Here is a 22,255-nt window from a genome sequence, read left to right on the forward strand (position 1 = left end):
GTGGGGGAGAAGGAAGGCCAGCTGTGCTGGGAAAGGGAAGAGATTACAGGAAAACAAAACCAAGGGGAGGGGCCCAGGAGGGGAAGGCCCGGGGAGAGAGGATCTGGAACGAAAGAATGAGGAGAAAAGGAGGGCTGAGGCTGCCCCGGGCCCCACCCCCAAGCCCCAATCCCCCAGGACTGGAGCCCGCCCCTTCGGGCTCAGCCGGCTGGGGACTGACCCGGGACCCCCGGCACTGGTTCAGCAGGTCAAGGCGGACAGCGACGCCCAGATGGCAGCCCGGCTGACCCCGCTGCTGACCCTTCTGCTGCTCTTTCTAGTGGTCCGGGCCGAAGTAAGTGCCCCCACCCCAACACACACACACACGCACACACACACACACACACACGACTTGGGAAGGGGGGCGGGGGGGGCGGGGCAGGGGAAGAAGGACCCGTGTTTAACTCTTTCTGTGCCGAGAGCTGCCGTGGCGTAGTCCAAAAGGCGCTCGATTTAGAGGGCATCCTAGACTGCACATCTGGACAGCACCTTAGGGATCCTCTCGTTTGACTTTTCCGTTTTACAGGGGAGGAAAATGAGATCCCGAGAAGGGAAGAGACTTGTCTAGGGTCACACAGCTCATTAGTGGTAAATCGAGGATTGGCACCTAGCACTTCTGCCACAAAACCCCGATATTCTTACAACTCCATCCCACCCCTCCATGCTGGCTCCCTTTGAAGTGGCTGGATTCCAAGGCTGGCTCTGCCACGACTAGCCGTGTGACCCTAGACAAGTCTTTTGTATTTCCTGGAAGAAAAAAAGATAGGCCAGAACAAAAACAAACCAGAAGATCTGAATTCCTCATCTTGGGGACCTCAGGAAAGGTTTATGGGCCAGAACATGTTTCCTGATGCAAATCTACCTGCCCCTTGGGATGGCTGGCTGTGTATCTGTGGTTTGGGGTGAGAGGTGAAAGGGGTAGAGGTGAAGCCTGACCCGGGATCAGAGCTATGCTCCTGGATAGTGAAGAAAAAGAAGGAAATGTTTCTCTGAAGCTAGTTTCTAGGGCTTCGAGTCCCCTTCGGAGTCACTCTGATGGGGTGGACAGCATGGGAAGGCCCCCCATTCTCAACCCCCCCCCATTTCCTGTAGGGTCAAGTCTAGGACTGGGTCCTTTCATCAGGACTCCAGATCAGTGGACAGCCTGCTGTTGCTCATCATTTCTCACCAGCAGTTGCAAATAGGCAAATTTAGAAATAGGCTCTTGGACTTCCAAACTGAAGGGGATCAGAGACCATCTAGTCTAACCCCCTCATTGGAGACCTTCAGACAAAGGCTATTTGACCATGTCTGAGATGTCTTGTGTCCTATGAGGTTTCCTGTTTATATTCGAATTGGACTAAATGGCCTCTGAGGTCCTTCCTGCCCTGAGGCTGATTCTATGGGCCCTGCTGTGGTTTTAGACATTAAGTGGCCTGGTCTCCTGGACTATGTCCTTAAGACTCAACTTCTCCCTTTCTTCTGGGCAATTGAAGGTGAACCATGGTAGCAGAGCAAAGGAACAAACAAATAAGAATGGTAAATCATTGACCCAATCAAGTGGAAAGAATGAATCGGAGATTGATCTGGATACCTCTAAAGGCTCCATCAAACCCCAGAAAATGGCAAAGCTTAGAAAAACCGAAGAGGAGACTTTCAAGAGACCACCCAAGAAGTCATTTGTGGAGCCTCCTACAGAATATTCCACAAAGCTTCCTACTGACCTCTCAACTCACCCACCAACAAAATATCCCACAGAGTCCACCACCCAACCACCAAGTACTGAACCTCCGACAGAGCCCCCCACTCAACCAACCTCCCAGCCAACCACTCAAGCTCCTCCTGAGCCTACATGCCCAGAACCTGACATTTCCTGCTCTGAGACTGAAACTCAAGAAGCAGAAAACATGTTGGGGGCAGCCTTGACAGACTTCTCCCTGAAGCTCTACCATGCCTTCTCATCAATGAAGAAAGTGGATTCCAATATGGTCTTTTCCCCATTCAGCATTGCCAGCCTCCTCACCCACATCCTATTAGGTAAGGGCTTGCCTGGATACTCCCCATCATAGCTGCCCCTGGTATCCTCTTGGCTGCCCCAATCAAAGCCACACTAATAGTAATTCCACCTTGTACTTCCCATAACAATATGGCCTCAGGAAAGAGTCTTCTGAATAGTGGTGATGGGATCAGGTGCTAATTTATTCCTGCTAGTTCCTTTCATCTTCTAGCTGGTTTCTTGAGCATCAACTCTGTGAGGTTCTTTGCTATGTATTTCCAGGGATACAGATATTGCCCTTGCCCTTAAGAAGCCTATGATCTAGTAGAGGAGAAAAGCCATGCACACGCATAACCACAGTATGCAGTAGTACATGATGAGTACCCTGTATGTGGTACAAACAAAGGAATATAGGAACTCAAAAGAAGGAGCAGCTGGGGAGGTCAACTTTCTGGAAAATGGAGCAATAGCTCTAGACCCTGGAGGAAGAATAGAATTTTAAATGAAAGCAAATGTGGGATGGAGAGAGAAGGATATTCAGAAAAGCAAAATAGTATGTTTAAAGGAAACGAGTTCTGGATCTGGGTTCAAATCCTAGTTTTGCTACTTTCTAGCAATGTGACTATTGGGTAAATCACTTCATGCCTCAATTTCCTCATCTTCAAAATGGAGATGATAATAATACTTGCACTGCTTTACAGAAAGTTAGGTTTTTTTATTTTTTTTATTAATACTCCAGCCAACTAGATGCATGGTTGTAGCCATTGTGACTGATCACTCCAATGATATAGATTAGCAATGTGTCCATGTCTGCCCATCCTGTGTCACTCTCATCCATGTTCTTCTACAAGTTTGGCATAAGAAGTATAATGAGCATTCTAAGGACATTGTTCCAAGTTTTCTAGTTATCTCAGGAAATGGCTGTTGCTGTGATATTCCAGGCTTGAGGGAAAGCTAGTTATTGTGTACCCACCACTGTATCTAAGAGCATCATAACTCACCTGGTAGCTGCTTATCCAAATTGCAGGCCTGGTGCCTAGAAGGAAAAAGCCAACTTCTAGAACAGAGATCTATAATAACATTTTTTGTGTCCTGGACCCCCTAGACCAGTGATGGGCAAACTACAGCCCTCGGGCCAGATGGGGCCCCTGAAATATTCTATCGGGCTGCATGACATTATTCTTAACCTGAACAATACAATGAGTAGGATACAATACAATGAAACTTCAAAAGAGTTGTCTTAGAAACAGACTGACAGATGAGCATTTCCTTTCCTTTGGCCCCCTCTTTAAAGAGTTTGCCCATCACTGCTCTAGACAGTCTGGTGAAGCCTATGGACTCTTTCTCAGAATCTTTTTTTTTATCTGAAATTTTTATTTAATTAATTAATTTAGAATATTTTTCCATGGTTACATGATTCTGTTCTTTCCCTCCCCTCCTCCCAACCCCCTCCCATAGCCAATGAGCAATTCCACTGGTTTTGCATATGTCATTGATCAAGACCTATTTCCATATTATTGATATTTGCACTAGGGTGATCGTTTAGAGTCTACATCCCCAGTCATATCCTCAGCCACCCATGTGATCAAGCGGTTGTTTTTCTTCTGTGTTTCTACTCCCACAGTTCTTTCTCTGGATATGAATAGTGCAGAATCATGTTTTTAGATACATAAATACATTGGATTACAAAAGAAACCGGAGAGGGGCACAGGGCTAACACTGACTCCTTCCTTCACTCTTCTCCAGGACTACAGAGTAATTACTTTCCCTCCAAAAAGAACAGTTTGGTTCCTCCTTACCAAAAAGCAGGGACCCTACTAGTGCTAAGTAAAGAAGTGCTTCATCCATTCCTTTCCTCATCCCTTACCATCAAAGGTCCTCATCTAGAGGCTAGATGACCACTTTTCCTTGCTGGGGATGTTGTTGAGGACCTTCTTCTTGAAGTATGACTTAGATGAGCTGCCCCTAAGGTCCCTTCCCACTCAGAGATTCTGATTTAGTGAAAGATGGGCTAGAATGAGCAAAGAATGGAGAGCAAGAGAAGAGTTAAGAGTCTGTTTCTGCAGCCTTGGTAACAGGTGACAAGTAGACTTAGCTTGATGGATGAAGCAGAGAGGAGGGATGTTTTGGGAACTGATAGATATATAAAGACTAAAGATATCATTTCTTCTCCTCTTCCTTCTCCTCTTCCTCCTTATTCTCCTCCTTTTCTCTCTCTGTGTAGTAGTAGTAGTAGTACTAGTAGTACTAGTAATAGTAGTAGTAGTACTAGTTAGTAGTAGTTCTGGGTATTTCATAGGTGCAGGGAGCTGCTGATGAGGAATTTCTTCTCCAAGTCAGGTTGGTTCTTGCTTCACATTTGCAGAGCTGCTTGGAGTTGATGAGAAGGGAGAAGGTCTTGACTGGGGTCACATAGCCAGCCAGTAAATGTCCAGGATTTGGATTCAGATCTTCTTGACCCCCTCCATATGCAGCCTCTCTATTGGTGAAGTTAAGATGGGGAAAAAATAGATACAATGAATATTTTTTATGAAAAGGAGAGCAGGATCTCAACTAGGATTTTGGCTGTGTGACTGAAGAGGAATAAATGAATTATGGGAGCCCTAGATCCCAAAAGAAAGAGATCTTTCCATAGGCAGTAGATGCCATGTCTCTTCTTTCTCCTCTCCCTTACTCCCCAGAATGAAATAGCTAGAAAATAATACAATTTGGCAATCTTTTTAAAATTTCCAATGAGATTGCTTTTCGTTTCTTGATACTATTATCTGTTCTAAGGCAGAAGAACTAGGCAGTGGTGATTAAGTGACTTGGCCAGGGTCACACAACTAGGAAATGTTTTGCGGCCAAATCTGAACTCAGATCCCTCTGACACCAAGCTTGGTGCTTTATCTACTATATTACCTAGCTTCCCCTGAGAGACTGTGTTTTGTTTTGTTTTTCCTTAAACCCTTAAGTTCAGTCTTGGAATCAATATTTCAATACTGAGGTTAGGGCTAGGCTAGACCTCCTGTCTCCAGACCTGGCTCTCAATCCACTGAGCCATCTATTGGCACCCCCTGCTTTGCCCAAAGATTGTTTTCATATCACCTCCATTTCTTAATATTCCTTCCTCAGGGCCTAGCTTGGGAGTTATAGCTGCACTCCATTTCATTTTGATTTTTTTCCATCAAGTACTCACTGATTGTAAGGCACCATGCCTGGTTCTGGGCACACAAAGGTAAGGTGCAATATAGAACCTGCCTTTAAGGAGTTTACAAGCTAACGGAGGGGGGGGGGGGAATGGGCAGAAAGAAAAAAAGTCCAGAAATTTGAGGGAGGGATGGAGGTAAGTTTCAGGGAAGGGTTCGTGGAATAGGTAACATCTGAGTCAGGTTTCAAAGAAAGGGAGGGAGGAACAGCTGGGTGGCTCAGTACACAGTGTGCCAGGCCTAGAAGCAGGAGGTCCTGGGTTCAAATCTTGCCTCAGATACTTTCTAGCTGTGACTCAGGGCAATTCACTTAACCCCAATTTGCCTAGTCCTTACCATTCTTCTGCCTTGGAACCAATACTTAGTATTAGGTTCTAAGACAGAAGGTTTAAAAAAATCTTTTTAATTAAGGAAAGGAAGGAATTCAACAGATAAAGAGATAAAGAAGTAAGTGTCCATTTTCAACTCCAAAGGTAGATAGAATGAGCCAAATTATGTAGAAAGAAAGAGCAGGATGAGAATGGAGGATAGAGAATAGTTCAATTTAAACTTTGGAGAAGTGATGGGGAAGCATGTCTCTTGCTTCTTAGCAGAGGATTCATCCATTCTAGGTGTGGAGTGACACTTTTTCATCCATAGCTTATACGCTTTTTTTGGTAAGACCAGGTAAGTGATTGTTATAGGGGATAGAGGGGCTGGGCCTGGAGTCAGGGAGACTCATCTTCCTGAGCTCAAATCTGCCCTCAGATACTTCCTAGATGTGTGACTCTGGGCAAGTCATGTCACCCTGTTTCCCTCAGTTTCCTCATCTGTAAAATCTTTGCCAAAAAAACTCCAAATGGGGACAAGAAGAAACAGACAAGACTGAAAACAATTGAGCAACACTTTTCTGTTGCTGTTACAAAGATGGCCTGAGAACAGTCCAGTATAGCTGGAATTTTTATTCTATTCAAGGGAATAATAATGGGTTGGTTTTGTTAAAACTGTTCCTATTGCATGTCAGGCCCTGTCCTAGGTCCTGACAATACAAAGACAAAATAGAAAGCAGTCTCTGCCTTCAAGAAGCTCACAGTTTAGCAGGGGAAGCAACTTGTACCTATCAAGATATATACAGACTAGAAGGTGATTTTGAAGGAAGGGCACCAACAGCTGGGAACATCAGGAGAAGCTTCTTATAAGAGGGTAGAGCTTGAGCTAAGGCTTGAAAGAAGCAGTAGAGATTCTAGCTGCTTCATAGAGGTCCTCGAATGGAAGGACCAAACCTTTGTATTTTACTTGGTAGGCAATGAGAAGCCACTGAAGATTTCTGAGGAAGCCTGTAATGTGATCCTAGCAGTACTTTTTTGTGAAAAAAAGATTATGTGAGAGGCAATGTGGAAGATAAATTAGTAAGGAAAAAAGGTTGGAGGTAGGGGGACTATCTAGAGAGTAGTAGTCTAAACAAGAAAGCAGGAAAATATTTATGACCTAGGGTGGGTTCTGGGAGGATGGAACAAAGGACTGGATACAAGAGATAATGCCAAAATAGGAATGACCCCTCTCAGCAGCTAACTAGATGTAAAGGTGGAGGGAGAAAAAAAGAGTGATTCCAAGGTTGTAAATCTAGATAAGTGGAAGGGCCACCGTATCCTTAACAGTATCCTTAGAGGAGTTAGGAAAGGCCAGTAGAAGAAAAGGATGGTGAGTTTAGCTCTAGACATGCCGAGTTTGAAGTCTCAGCAGAGTGTTCATCTGGAGACCGTCGATAGCTAGTTGGAAGTATATCATTATCACTAGAGAACTAGGGAGAGATTCAAGATGGAAAGATGAATTGGACAAGTCATCTGATTAGAGGTTAGAGTTGAAGCCATGACAGTGTATGTATTCATCAAGTGGGAGAGTAAAAGAAAGAAGGTCTAGAACAGAACCTTGTTGGCAAGGGAGAGAAGCCTCAGCTTTTGACCATTTCCAGGATTTCTCAAGAATCCTCCATAGCATGAAAATAAACCTTCATTTGTGGTCTGTCCTATCCTTGAATCCAGTCGTAGTTACTAACCTTCAACCCTGTCTCATCTATCCCAGGGGCTGGAAACACCACCAAGGAAAACCTGAAAGATGTTCTCTCTTACCCCAGTGATTTTGACTGTGTCCACCAGGCCCTGAAGAATCTATCATCCAGTGGCTTTGTCTCAGCCTCTCAGATCTTCCACAGCCCTGGTGAGAGGCCATTGACAAGGGAAAGGAATCAGCTGCTCCTCATTGCTGAGGAGAACACTAAGAGTGCCCATCTGTATTTGGCAAGTGCCTGCCATTGGTCCTAAGTAGCTTTTGAGATCCCAATGGTGGGAAAGATGGGGAGGTGGGAACATGATAAAATTTGCTCAACCAGAGTATAGGACTTTTGTAGAACTGGGTATGACATGAATCATTGAATGAAAAAGCATTTATTGAGTGCCTCCATGGTGTTAAGAACCATTGGGGGGGCAGTTGGGTAGCTCAGTGGATTGAGAACCAGGCCTAGAGATGGGAGGTCCTGGGTTTAAATCTGGCCTCAGACACTTCCCAGCTGTGTGACCCTGGGCAAGTCATTTGACGCTCATTGCCCACCCTTACCACTCTTCTGCCTTGGAGCCAATACACAGTATTGACTCCAAGATGGAAGGTAAGGGTTTAAAAAAAAAAAGAACCATTGAACTACTTTTAAGGAACTTACATTATAATGGTGGGTGATAACACATATAGGGGAGTGGTGGTTAAGGAAGGATATTTTTTCCTGGAAAATCATAGGAATCTTGAGTAGAGTTATGGAGCAATCCATTCTAGAAGCAATAGTAGTGTACCTTTGATGCCATTTCTGAAGCAAGAGGAGGAAGGGCCAGGAGCCAGGTACAAACCACAGCATAGCAAGAAGATAGATAAGGAGAAGCATGATTTGATGCCAGCTAGATAGAGTTCTCATTAATCAAGGCCCCAGGAATCTGGCCTCAGACACTTCCTAGCTGTGTGACCCTAGGCAAGTCACTTACCCCCCATTGCCTAGCCATTACTGCTCTTCTGCTTTGAAACCAACACACAGTATTGATCCGAAGATGAAAGTTAAAGCTTATTTTTTTTAAATCATGATCCCCAAAAGGGAGGTCCAGAGCTGAGTAGCTTAGCTCCTCTAGGGCGCGGTTTCTGGACCTCCAATTTGTAGGGTACTATGGCAGCATCAGCCTAGCAAGGCAGAAATATTGCCAAGGAGGAAGCATGCTCTTGGCATACATTAGGAAATCTGGGTGTGAGCCCAAGGGAGTGGAAAAGCAGGAAAGAGGCGGGTGTGTTGGGTGGTGCACTAGACTGAGAATTAGGAGATCTTGCAATCCAAACTTCACAGCTTTGATGAAACATGAAGTCAATACAAAGTTTGGGGGTGGGACTAGGCATAAGGGATAGGAATAAAGAGGGAAGGTTAAACTTGGATTGATGAAGACCTCCATTAAGATCCTTCAAGGAATTCTTTCCCTGACCTTCAAATTCCTCATCGATGAAGAGGCAATAAGAATATTACTATTATTACTATTATCCAACTCTACTCCTAACTGATTCACTCTGGCAAACACCCTGGACCTCAGTTTCCTCAATGCACAAATGAAAGGGTTAGACTAAAGTGCCTCACCAGCTTTTCTGATTCTCTAGAATATGAAAATTGAAGGCTGGTCTAGGCATGTGTTCAACTAAGGGCTACCCTAGCAGTGGGACTGAGGAGATTCTCTTCTTTTCTCACCATGGCCTGCCATTGTCTTTGCCATTCTCCCAGACCTGGCTTTAAAGGAGACGTTTGTGAATACCTCCCAGTCTCTGTATGGCAGCCAGCCAATGGTTCTGAGTAGTGACAATGAAGCAAACTTGGCCCTGATCAATTCATGGGTGGCCAACCAGACCAATAACAAGATCACCAACTTCCTGAAGAGCCTGCCATCAGACATCAGCCTTGTCCTCCTCAATACTATCTATCTTCAAGGTAAGGGATCTCCAGATGTGAGAATTCATGTAAAACTCTCGATCCATTTCAAAGCATGGTTTAACACCAGCTGCTGCTGTTGGAGTCCATAAAATGCCACATTAACACCCTGGATGGGTTGCTGGGCTGGGATTCAAAAAGATCTGGCTTCAAATACTTCCTCTGTCACTTTAGAGTTGCTTACTATCTCTAGTCACAAATGGGTAGCAATCTGAATTTGTGGGAGAGTTCCCGCACCAAAAGTTCTCTATGAAGAAAAACATCCTGGAATCTTTGTATCTTTTTTATAACCTTGTGTGGCTGGTTCTCTGAAAGTTTGGGACAAGTTGTAGCCCTAGAGACAGCCTCTTCCTATCCTAGAACTTCCCCTTTTCCACAGGTCCTTTCTCCCCTCAAGATTTTCCACACTTTGCCTCAGTGCTAATGGCTTACTCACTACCAAAACCTCCAGAAAGCCTCAAAGATACCTCTTCTCCCAGACACAGTTGGGTATGATGCAATAGCATGAGATTTGAAGTCAGGAGATTTGGGCTCAAAAGTCTCAGGTGTTTGACTTGTTAGCAGTATGACTATGAGCAAGTTACTATATCTCTGAACCTCAGTTTCCCCATCTTTAGATTTCAGTCCTTTGGTAGAGCTGTGATCTTAATGATGTGGCATTTAGAAAGTCAAAAGTGGGATACAGATGTGAGCTTTTAGTAAACCTTTCTCCAGCACAAAATCCACATCATTCTGCCTTTGTCTTCCCACTCTTTCTTTCTCTTTTCTCCTCCAGCCAAATGGAAGATGATGTTTGATCCCAAAAAATCTCTCCGGGAGTCGTTTTACCTAAAATCCTCCAAGGTCAAGGTGTCCATGATGAGGAGTGAGAAGTATCCAGTGACCCATTTCACAGACTCCAACTTGAATGCCAGGGTGAGAACATAAGGTCTTGCCACCAGCCATCTCAACCCTCCACTTACTTCCCTGGAGCCCTTTCTGTATTTCCCGCTTTCATAGACATGGAGGGATCTTTTTTCTTTTTTTTTCTTTTTTAGAAAAATTTGCTATGGTTACATGATTCATGTTCTTACTTTCCCCTTCACCCCCCCTCAAGATCCCCCCTCCCATAGCCGATGCAAATTTCCACTGGTTTTAACATGTGTCATCTATCAAGACCTATTTCCATATAATTGATATTTGCATTGGTGTGGTCATTTCGGATCTACATCCCCAATCATGTCCACCTCAACCCATGTGTTCAAGCAGTTGTTTTTCTTCTGTGTTTCCTCTCCTGTAGTTCTTCCTCTGAATGTGGGTAGCGTTCTTTTCTATAAGTCCCTCAGAATTGTCCTGGGTCATTGCACTGCTGCTAGTACAAAAGTCCATTACTTTCGATTTTACCACAGTGTATCAGTCTCTGTGTACAATGTTCTTCTGGCTCTGCTCCTTTCACTCTGCATCAATTCCTAGAGGTCTTTGCAGTTCACATGGAATTCCTCCAGTTTTTTATTCCTTTGAGCACAGTAGTATTCCATCACCAGCATATACCATAATTTTTTCAGTCATTCCCCAATTGAAGGGCATACCCTCATTTTCCAGTTTTTTGCTACCACAAAAAGCGCGATTATAAATATTTTTGTACAAGTATTTTTATCTTTGATTTTTTTATCTTTTTTTCTTTTTATCTATGATCTATTTGGGATACAAATCTAGCAATGGTATGGCTGGATCAAAGGGCAGGCATTCTTTTAGTGTTCTTTGGGCATAGTTCCAAATTGCCATCCAGAATGGTTGGATCAGTTCACAATTCTACCAGCAATGCATTAATATCCCAATTTTGCCACATCCCCTCCAACATTCATTACTCTCCCCTGTTGTCATTTTAGCCAGTCTGCTAAGTGTGAGGTGATACCTCAGAGTTGTTTTTTTTTTTAATTTTTTAAACCCTTAACTTCTGTGTATTGACTTATAGGTGGAAGAGTGGTAAGGGTAGGCAATGGGGGTCAAGTGACTTGCCCAGGGTCACACAGCTGGGAAGTATCTGAGGTCAGATTTGAACCTAGGACCTCCTGTCTCTAGGCCTGGCTCTCAATCCACTGAGCTACCCAGCTGCCCCCTCAGCGTTGTTTTGATTTGCATTTCTCTAATTATTAGAGATTTAGAACACTTTCTCATGTGCTTATTGATAGTTTTGATTTCTTTATCTGAAAATTGCCTATTCATGTCCCTTGCCCATTTATTGATTGGGAGATGGCTTGATTTGAAAGTGCTGGAAAAATTGGAAAACAATATGGGAGAGATTAGGTTTAGATCAACATCTCGCACCCTACACTAAGATAAATTCAGAATGGGTGAATGACTTGAATATAAAGAAGGAAACTGTAAGTAAATTAAGTGAACACAGAATAGTATACATGTCAGATCTCTGGGGAAGGAAAGATTTTAAAACCAAGCAAGAGTTAGAAAAAATTACAAAATGTAAAATAAATAATTTTGATTATATTGAATTAAAAAGGTTTTGTACAAACAAAAACAATGCAACCAAAATCAGAAGGGAAACAAACTGGGAAAAAAATCTTTATAACAAAAACTTCTGACAGAGATCTAATTACTCAAATATACAAGGAGCTAAATCAATTGTATAAAAAATGGGGGGATCTTTCTGCTCCGACCACTTTCTCTGCAGAGCCCTGGAGACCCTGACAGTTGCTCCACGGTCACAGAGAGAGTCAGGGTTGGAACCTAAACCAAACTCAGATTTTTCGATGCCAAGACCAAATCTCTTTCCACCTACCCAACACTGCCCACACGTGGGGCAACAATTAAAGTATGAGAGAGCAGCTATGTATGACTAAGTGCTGGTGCAGGGAGTAGTAGCCTCTAAGTGCAGAAGAGGGGCTCTGGGGAAAGAGATAGCAATGTGAATGGTTGGGAGTCACCTTCTAAGAGGAGAGGACATCATAGGTGAGTTCTGAAGGATGTCTAAGAATGATGCTCAAAAGTAAGCCTTGGCAAATGGTTGTTGCTTCTGTGAAGTGAGAGAAGCTGCTGCTTGGTGTTCTGGCTTGTCCACCTGATTCAGACACACACTCACCCACCATCTCTTGGTTTTCCACACCTCTAGCCAGGGTCTTTCAGGCTCATACAAACCTTTGAAGATTTACAAAGCATTTTCCTCACTACAACCCAGTAAGATTGGTGGTTCTAGGGGCAGCTGAGTAGCTCAGTGGATTGAGAGTCAAACCTAGAGATGGGAGGTCCTAGGTTCAAATCTGGCCTCAGACACTTCCCAGATGTGTGACCCTGGGCAAGTCACTTGACTCCCATTGCCCACCCTTACCACTCTTCCACCAAGGAGCCAATACACAAAAGTTAAGGGTTTAAAAAAAAAAAGATTGGTGGTGCTAGTAATGTTATCACCATTTTACATATGAGGAAATTAAGGCTTAGAGGTATAAAACAGTTTGCCTAGGTTCAAACAGTTAATTAATGCCAGAGAAAGGACTCAAACCCAGACCCTCTTGCTTCTAGACTCAATGTGTTATGCTACCAAATATTTGTCTAAGCCCTCATTGTCAACATACCACAGTTCATCCTGAGGGTCCCCTTATTCTTCTCCCAGAATTCCTCAGGAGTCTCCAAGTTAATGTTTGTCATCACCTGAAAAACATCTCTCCATTGGGAGTCAAAGAATCAAAATCTTCTCTCTGACATTTGCATGACCTTTGGGAAATCACTTAATCCATGGGCCTCCATTTCTCTATCTGGAAAATGTGAGAATTGTACTAGATGGACTCTGAGATCCCTCCCAGATCTTGCTTTCTCATCTATGACCCTGTATCTCATGAGGCAAATGTGGGTGTGCAGCAGGGATACTCTCAGATCACACTGGCAATGGGAAGGCTGAAGAGCCACATCTCTGCATCCCCAGGTTGGTCTTCTGCAGCTCTCCAATGACCTGAGCCTGGTGATCCTGTTGCCTCGGCACTTTGGCCTTCAGCTTGCTGAGGTAGAATTGAAACTCCACAACCCAGTCTTCAGTGCCATCATGGAGAAGCTAGGGAAAAGCAAGAGTCATCCAACTCTGCTATCTTTGCCTAGACTCAAGGTGAACACCAGCCAGGACCTGCTGGAGATCTTGGAGAAGATGGGTAAGCTTGGTGACCTTATTATGTTTGCTCAGAGTGGAGTGGGAATGGGGATGACAAGGGACTAAAGAATGCCCACCCAACCAGATAGACCTTGAGACTCTCCTAAATGCTTTTATGCCCATTATCTTATTGGACCCTCCCTCACCACAATTCCCTGAAATAGCTAGCATGGCCCAGTGGAGAGGGCAATGGAATTGGAGTCAGAAAGACGTGGGTTCATATTCTGCCTCAGAAACTAACTTTATGACAATGGGCAAGTAACTTCCTTGTATCCTACTTTCCTCATCTATACAATGAGTGTTGGATTCAGTGAAGGTCTCTTGTAACTCTAAATCTCTGATCTGCTGATGCCATTTTATAGGTGAGGAAGTTGAAGCTTCGAATTTGGTGACATGTTCAAGATTACCCAGCTTATTAGTGCCAGAGCCAAGTCTAGAAGCTGTGGCTCTTATTTCCTCATGCCAGGGTTCTTCCCATTTCATTATGCTGGAGACACTGGGAGGGAAAGATAGATGTAGGATTACAAAGAAGCATAATCCATGGGAGAAATGAGGAGGAGCTGTGTAAGCAGTGAGAACCAGATGAAGGTGAAAGATGTATGAATATAGAAACAGCAAGATTTGGCAATTGATTGGATGTAAAGAGTAAGAGAGAGTGAGGAGTTGAAGATAATGAAGAACTGCAAACCTTGGAGAATAGGAGTATGGGGGAGCCCATTGGCAGAAATAGAACATTTTGGAAGAAGGATGGGTTTGGGGGAAAGATACAATGTGTTGTATTTTAAACATGTTGAAGGCAGTAGCTGTGGCTTAGTGGTTAAGAACACTGGGTATGGAGGTGGGAAGACCTGAGTTCAAATACAGCCTTAGGTACTTCCTAACTATGTGATTTTGGACAAGTCACTTAATCTCTGCCTGACAAAAGGACCTACAGGATCCACTGGAGAAGGAAATGGCAAACCACTCCAGCATCCTTGTGGAGAAAACCCCTTTGATAGTGTAAAATTTGAATTAGGTTTTAACTCAATATGAGAGTTACAAAAGTGGTCGCCATTTATAAAATATTAGCCCCTAAGCTGAAATGACTGTTAGCAGCTTTTATTTATAACAAAGTAGAGATATTGAAAGTGAGAAATGTAGGAAGGAGACAAAGCCTGGTCTAACCTATCAGCCCTAAGTACTGCTCTGGTGAAGTCTGGCTTACCCCCCAGCAGGGGCTTCCCCAAGTCTCAATTTCCATGTGGATTTCCTGGTAGTCCTCAGCCAGAAGTCCAAAAATGCAGCCTCTTCCTTCAACCTGAGTCACTCACCTAGCTCTAGTTTGTAGAAAGCTCCAATCTTCCAAGAGTCTTCCTCCAGCCTGGCTCACCAACAGAGAGTGAATCCCAGAATGCTCAGGCTGGCCTTTTTAAAGCAGTTTTCTTGAGGTCACTTCCTGTCCCTCCCCCACTTCATGGGAACAATCATAGCCTCCCAATTTGGCTAGCACTGCCCAGAGGTGGGGCATTCTTAATGGTTAGCTAGGTGCTAAAGAGGGGTACTTTAAGTTCTTGATTTGATTAACTAAAAATAGACAAAGGGAGAGTTAATTCTATCTTCACAGTAGCTGTGGTTCATGGGGTCACAAAGAGTTGGGCATGACTTATAAATATCTTACATAAGCCATTGAGTTTGAAATGTCTAATAGGTGGTTGAAAATGCATGAGTGGAGCTCAAGGATAAAAGTAGAGCTGTATATAGAGAATCATTTGCGTAGAATTAAAATTAAACCCATGGGAGTTGATGAGGTCATCAGGAGTGATGTAGAGGGAGAAAAGAAAAAGTTTTAGGATAGAGTGTTGGGGTACACCCATACTCGTGGGACTTGCTTTGTGTGATAAACCTGCAAAATAAACTGAGAAAGAAAAGTCAAACAGGAATCCTGAGAGAAAGAAAGATGACAAAAACCCAGGAGGAAAGAGTCCAGGCGAACAAGGTGGTCAACAGTATCAAATTCAGAAGATTTAGAAGGATGGCTAAGAGCAGGTAGGAGGCCCAGAGATGAGACGTCCTGCGTTCAAATGTGGCCTCAGACACATCTGAGCTGTATAATCCTGGGCAAGTCACTTAATCTCAATTGCCTAGTTATTACTGCTCTTTTGCCTTGGAATTGATATTTAATACCTATCCTAAGACAGAAAATAATAACTTTAAAAAAAAGAAGAACAAAAACAAAAAGAACCAAGAAAAGAACATTGGGTTTAGTCATTTAGTCAACAACAGAGAGATTAGTTTCATTTGAGTGCCAAAGTTGGAAGTCATTTTACAAAGGGTTAAGAAGTGAGTGGGAGGAAAGAAAGTGGAGGCAAGAAATTTAGACCTCTTTTTCCAACCATTTTACCAAGGAAGGAAGGAAAGAATAGCAGAATACAGTGAAGACTTTTTTTCTGGACAGAGGGGAATGAGAATGTTTGTAGACTTAAGGGGAGGAGCCATGATGACAGAAGGGAGGGAGGACAAGATGCTGGAAGTGGGATGTATTAGAAGAAGAAGACACAGCATATACAATAGGCAGATACTTATTAAATGCCAACTGTGTACAGATCACCCCCTCCCACTCCTGGATGCTGAGGAAGACACAAAATTTAGATAAAGCCCAGCTGTGTGACCCTGGGCAAGTCACTTGACCCCCATTGCCCACCCTTACCAATCTTCCACCTATGAGACAATACACCGAAGTACAAGGGTTTAAAAAAAAATTTAGATAAAGGCTTTGTCCTCAAGTTTAGGAGGCATGTGACACATGTATAGATGACTAGAAAGCACAGTGTTCTGCTGGATTTTTTTTAACCCTTAACTTTCTATTTTAGAATAGCTACTAAGCATCCATTCCAAGGTAGAAGAATGGTAAGGCTTAGGCACTGAGGTTAAGTGACTTGCCCAGGGTCACATAGCTAGGAAGTATCTGAGGCCCTATTTGAACCCAGGACCTCTTGTTTCCAGGCCTGGCTCTCTATCCACTGAGCCACCCAACTGCCCCATCAACACAATATTTCTAAAGTGAAATAAGTTATCAGTCAATCATGAGCACTTATTTTATTTTTTTAAACCCTTACCTTCCATCTTTGAATCAATACTGTGTATTGGTTCTAAGGCAGAAGAGCAGCAATGGGGGCTAAGTGACTTGCCCAGGGTCACACAGCTAGGAAGTGTCTGAGATCAGATTCTACCCCAGAGCCTCCCATCTCTGGGCCTGACTCTCAATCTAATGAGCCACCCAGCTGCCCCCAATCATGAGCATTTATTAAGAGCTTACAATATGTCAGATATTATGTGAGTTGGAATAGAAATCCCCACCAAAATAAAATAATCTCTACATTTTTTTTCTTCTTTACTTTTAAATTGAGAGATAGAAGGAAGGAAACAAGCATTTAGTAAGTACCAGGCACTGTATACTAAGTGCTTTTACAAACATTTTCTCACTTGAAATGGGTAGGAAATTTTTTAAAAAGGTGTTTCCTAATTGAAAATTTAAATAAAGTAGAAGAGAAAAAATTTATTCCTACTGTCAAGGATAGAGTCTCTATTCTAAGAAAGTGCTATGTGGGGGACAGCTAGGTGGCTCAGTGGATGGAGAGCCAGACCTAGAGACTGAAGGACCTAGGTTCCAATCTGACCTCAGATACATCTTAGCTGGGTGTGATCGTGGGCGAGTCTCTTAACCCCCAATGGCCCATTCCTTACTGCTTCTTCTGCCTGGGAACCAATACTTAGTATTAGTGCTAAGATTTTTATAAAATAGAAAGAGGAAAATCACTAGGAGCCGGTGGAAATGATTAAACTTGAAATGGACTTTAAAGCTGAATAGGAATTCTATAGATTTGAAGAACCTATCGCTCAGAACAGTTTTGGGAGGTCCACAAGGAGTTATCATTCGTGATCTAACTTCAGTTCAAGTCAACAGACATTGATTAACAGCCTACTGTGTAAAGGCACTAGTGAGCCAAAGCCAGAAAATGCGACAGTCCTCAAATGAGTGGACATTGTCCTGCAGGCGGAATGTGGCCAGCAGGCAGCGTGTGGCAGGGCTATGGCCGGGGAGGTGTTCCAGGGACGTTCCCAGAAGGCGAGAACCTTGTAGCTGCGGGCATCCAGAAAGGTGGTCTGGAGAGGAAGGTGCTTGGGTTGGTCCTTGAAGAAGAAGGACCTGAGACGGCAGAGTGGAGGAGAGAGTGCCTGCCTTCTGGGCAGGGGGATCCAGCCTCCTCTTTTAGAATATACAAGGGAAGGAGGTGGAATGGCAGGTTCTGGGGCAGAGCGCAGGCCAGGGAGACTGGAATGTAGAGTGTGAAAACAAAGCTGGAGAAGGAGGTTAGAGGCCCTCTTGATGAGCTCATTTCCGGGGTAGGGAAGTGGGAATGTTGTGATGACTTCATGCTCCAGGGCTGCGAGCACAAGGCCAAGCCTGTTCCCCATCCGTGGTAGCTAGCACAGGGTAGGACTGTGGGTGCCTCTGCGTCTCCCACATCTCCTTGCTCCTGACTCTCTCTCCCTTGGAATCTTGGGCCCAGACTTCTTCGACTTTTCCTATGGCCCCGACCTATGCGGGCTGACTGATGATCCCGAGGTTCAGGTGTCCGCTGCCCGTCACCAGACTGTGCTGGAGCTGAATGAAGCAGGAGTGGAGGCAGCGGCAGCCTCGAGTGTCTCCCTAGCGCGCAGCATGTCCATCTTCGAGGTGAATCAACCTTTCATCTTCCTGCTGTGGCACCAGAAATACAAGTTCCCTATCTTCATGGGGCGCATATACGATCCCAGGATCTGAGCTTTGGGGGGGCCACTGGGCAGGACCCCCCAGCCTTCATCTCCACCTTCCAAGGCTGCAGGACACCGGAGAGAGGCCAGCCCACGCCACCACCTTTCCCTGCTTCCCAGCTTCCAATAGTGGACTTTGGGGCCTGGGCACTGCCCAGTAACTCTTTCAATCCTCACCCACTCGCTCCTTCACCTTCCTATCTACCTTTGAGGGCCCGAGTGAGCCCAGCTTTTATGAATAAATTCAGCCAGGCAAACACTTTTCTGACTCTTTTTTATTGCCATCAGGGTCTGTGGGTGAAATTATAGGGGTGATCGATTTTTACCATGATTCCCTGATTATAGTTTTTGAGCTGGAAGAGACCTTAGAGGCACTCTCGTTGAAAGAGCCATCCCCTGGGGTGAAAGGACCTCCCAGGAGTCTGTGGAGAGATTTCAACCTACCTGGGAACTTGGAGAGGAAAAAACAATTATCTTTATTTTCACTCTAGCTAAAATTTAGCATTTCCTTCCATTATGATTCTTAAAAATAGATGTAGGGGGAGCATCTGGGTGGCCCAGTGATTAGAGATTCAGGCCTAGAGACAGGAGGTCCTGGGTTCAAATCTGACCTCAGACACTTCCCAACTGTGTGACCCTGGGCAAGTCACTTAACTCCATTGCCTAAACCTTACCACTCTTCTGCCTTAGAACAAATACACAGTATTGATTCTAAGATGGAAGGTAAGGGTTTAAAAAAAATAGATGTAGGGGGCAGCTGGGTAGCTCAGTGGAGTGAGAGTCAGGCCTAGAGACAGGAGGTCCTAGGTTCAAACCCGGCCTCAGCCACTTCCCAGCTGTGTGACCCTGGGCAAGTCACTTGACCCCCATTGCCCACCCTTACCACTCTTCCACCTATAAGACAATACACCAAAAATTAAGGGTTAAAAAAAAATAGATGCAGGGGGCAGCTAAGTGGCCCAGTGATTAGAGATTCAGGCCTAAAGACAGGAGGTCTGGGTTCAAATCTGACTTCAGACACTTCCCAGCTGTGTGACCCTGAGCAAATCACTTGACCCCCATTGCCTACCCTTACCACTCTTCTGCCTTGGAGCCAATACACAGTATTGCCTCCAAAATGGAAGGTGAGGATTTTAAAAAACAAACAAACAAATAGCTAATTAAATAAATGTATATGTAGTATTCCGAGAAGGGATCCATAGATTGTACTAGTCTGACAAATAAGGTCCTTCACACAAAAAAGCACTTTACAAATATTATCTTCCATTTTACAGTGAAAAAATTGAATCAGAGGTTAAGTGACTTGCCCAGGGTCACACAGAGACAAAATGTGGAAGCTGGATTTCAATTCAAGTCTTCCTGTCTCCACAGCATCCCCTACCTGCTTTAGTATGTTAAGCATGTGGAGAGCCCCGATCTTGTCCAAGCTCTTCATTTTACAAATGAGGAAACTGAGGCCTAGTAGGGCTAAGAGACTTGCCCAAAATCATATGGGAATGAAGAAGCAAGAGCCAGAGCTCTCCAACTCCCAGACTAGGGCCTTTTCCACAAAATTATTCTTCCTGTTAGGATAGTGAACACTTACGTCATATTTTAAGGTTTGTGAAATATTTTCCCTTTGTTAATTCTCACAACAGCCCTGTGTGTAAGTGCTATCACTGATCCCCATTTTACAGATATGGAAGCTGAAGCACACAGGGCTAGGCGACTGGCCCAGGAATACACATCTACTAAGTGTCCGAAGCAGGATTCAAACTCTGGGCTTCCTGACTCTCAATCCCATGCTCTCTTCACCGTGCCACCTGGCAACTTTATATAATATTTTAAGGTCTGCAGAGTCTTGGCTGAGCCTCACAATAAACTCATGAGGTTGGTGTTATCTCCATTTTACAGACAAGGAAACTGAGGCTGAAACAGATGAAGTTACTCACCCAGGGTCATGTTGCTAATACGTATATGGGAGGGGGCACTGGACTGAGAGTCAGGCCCAGAGATGGGAGGTCCTGGGTTCAAATCTGGTCTCAGACACTTCCTAGCTGTGTGACCCTGGGCAAGTCACTTGACCCCCATTTGCCTAGCCCTGACCACTCTTTTGCCTTGGAACTTATAAATAATATTGATTCCAAGACAGCAGGTAAGGGCTTAAAAATGAATGAATGAATGAATGAATATAATGAACATATATATGAATATATATGAAAGGATTTGAACTTAGGTCCCACAGACCCTAAACCCAGGGCTCTGTCCATCACACCATCTAACTTCAGGAGAGGGGTGAGAATTTGTAGTCTAGATAATAAGGTTCTTGGGCTGATTCCTGAGGCACGTGATCCCAAGGAGCCTGCCCACTTATTGACAGACTCTACCAGCTCTCTCCGCCTGGGAATCCTGTTTTCTCCTCCCTGAGGTCCTGGTGGCTGCTCTTGTCCAGTCCTATTTCCCCTTGGCTCGGTTCTCTCTTCTCTTAGTCCTCGAGGTCTCTAAATCTCTTCCCCTCCACTCTGGGTTCCTCTTATCTCCTGGTGTTTGCCTTTCTCTTATCTCTGGTATTGTATTTAGGCTGCTCTTATCTTCTAATATCACTTTCTCTTTGCTCAGACCTCCAGGCGCTTCTCTCCACACTCCCTCTCCCTTGCTCCAGGCCAGGCACGCTCACACCCCTGCTGGTCAGTGTTTTCAACACCAGCTTCTTCCGGTACTCTCTGGATCAGGGGATTTGGAGTAGAGACTCTGATTGGGTCAATGAAAAAACTGAGGTTTAGGGAGATGACAGAGACAGTGACTGAGCTGGGATTCAAATCTAAATCATCTACTCCCAATTTGGTCTCTATACATGATCCTATGATGCCTGCTCTAGAGCATAGAATGTTAGTGCTGGAAGGAGTCCTAACTGAGATGGGGTAGGAAAAGGAAGAGAAAAAGCATTTATTAAACACCTATTATGTGCCAGGCACTATGCTCAGCACTTTACAAATATTATCTCATTTCAGCCCATTTTACAGTGGAGAAAAAAAGAGTGAGAGGCTAAGGGACTTCCCCAGAGTCACCCAGCTACAAAATGTGGAGGTCAGATTTGAATTCAGGTCTTCCTGACTCCAGTCCTAGATCCACTGTGCCACCTACCTGCCTTAGGACATAGAGCATGGAATACTAGAGTCAGAGCAGGATCTTACTGATCAGAGAAACAAAGCTACTTGCCCCATACATCTTCTTCTTACTCCCTCAACCCATAAGAGGCCCATATCTGGGCTCTGAGATGTGGCTACTCCAACATAGACACAACATGAAGGCACCATGGACACCAACCAATATAGGGAATTGTTGATTCCAATTTCTCAAATATCTAACCCCCAACCAAAGGGACCCACTGATTGATGGGGCTCAGAAAAGTCCTTCATCCTCCTGTTAGAACTGGCTTTCTCCAGGTCTTGCCATGGTGGTGCACCTTGGTGCAGAAGAACTGGAAATCCAACTGAGAAGTCCTGCTTTCTGTCACTCTGGGTGATGTATGCTGTATAAAGAATTAAGACATTAGTTCCAAATTGAGTATGGGGATGTAGCAGAACCTTCTGGCCTCTGGAATGGGGCAAGAAGGAAGAAGAAAGATGGCCTGAGCCTCTGAGATGGTTCTGGGCCAGTCAAGGACCCTCAGATAGTTTATCTGTGCATGGATTTAGAGCTGGAAGGGGCTCATTTTATACACAGAGGAAACTGAGGGGGAAAAGGGGAGCAGTAACTTGCCTAACATCATGTAGAAAGCAAATAGCAGAGGTAAGATTTAAACCCAGACTTTTAAAAGATTTTTTTTTTAATTAAGAAAAATTTAGGGGGCAACTGGGTGGCTCAGTGGATTGAGAGCCAAGACTAGAGATGGGAGGTCCTGGGTTCAAATCTGGCCTCAGACAATTCCTAACTGTGAGACCCTGGGCAAGTCACTTAACCCCCATTGCCTAGCCCTTACCACTACTCTTGCCTAGGAACCAATACACAAAACTTAGGATGGAAAGTAAGGTGTTTTTTTCTTTTAATTATTTTCTTACCTTCCTATTTCTATCCCTTCACTGAAAGGTAGAAAGGAAAGAAAGACAGAAAGAAAGAAAGAAAGAAAGAAAGAAAGAAAGAAAGAAAGAAAGAAAGAAAGAAAG

The 22,255-nt window shown here is 44.2% G+C and overlaps 1 protein-coding gene across 2 annotated transcripts in view; it reads left to right on the top strand.

The window, feature by feature from the left end:
- The window catches only part of SERPING1 (serpin family G member 1), an 18,909-nt gene extending 540 nt beyond the window's left edge, over window positions 1-18,369 (top strand). Inside the window, exons 2-8 of one of the 2 annotated variants that reach the window (XM_044680725.1) lie at window positions 245-334; window positions 1,515-2,055; window positions 7,264-7,398; window positions 8,981-9,184; window positions 9,960-10,099; window positions 13,098-13,317; window positions 17,867-18,369. In XM_044680725.1, the coding sequence (XP_044536660.1) occupies window positions 272-334; window positions 1,515-2,055; window positions 7,264-7,398; window positions 8,981-9,184; window positions 9,960-10,099; window positions 13,098-13,317; window positions 17,867-18,120 (1,557 nt within the window). In that variant the 5' untranslated portion in view covers window positions 245-271 and the 3' untranslated portion in view covers window positions 18,121-18,369. The remainder of the gene's footprint in view (window positions 1-244; window positions 335-1,514; window positions 2,056-7,263; window positions 7,399-8,980; window positions 9,185-9,959; window positions 10,100-13,097; window positions 13,318-17,866) is intronic. The other variant, XM_044680726.1, reaches the window with a different exon arrangement.
- Window positions 18,370-22,255: the final 3,886 nt, after the last annotated feature.

Source organism: Gracilinanus agilis, chromosome 6 (genome assembly GCF_016433145.1).
Source record: "Gracilinanus agilis isolate LMUSP501 chromosome 6, AgileGrace, whole genome shotgun sequence".
NCBI classification, from domain to species: Eukaryota; Metazoa; Chordata; class Mammalia; order Didelphimorphia; family Didelphidae; genus Gracilinanus; species Gracilinanus agilis.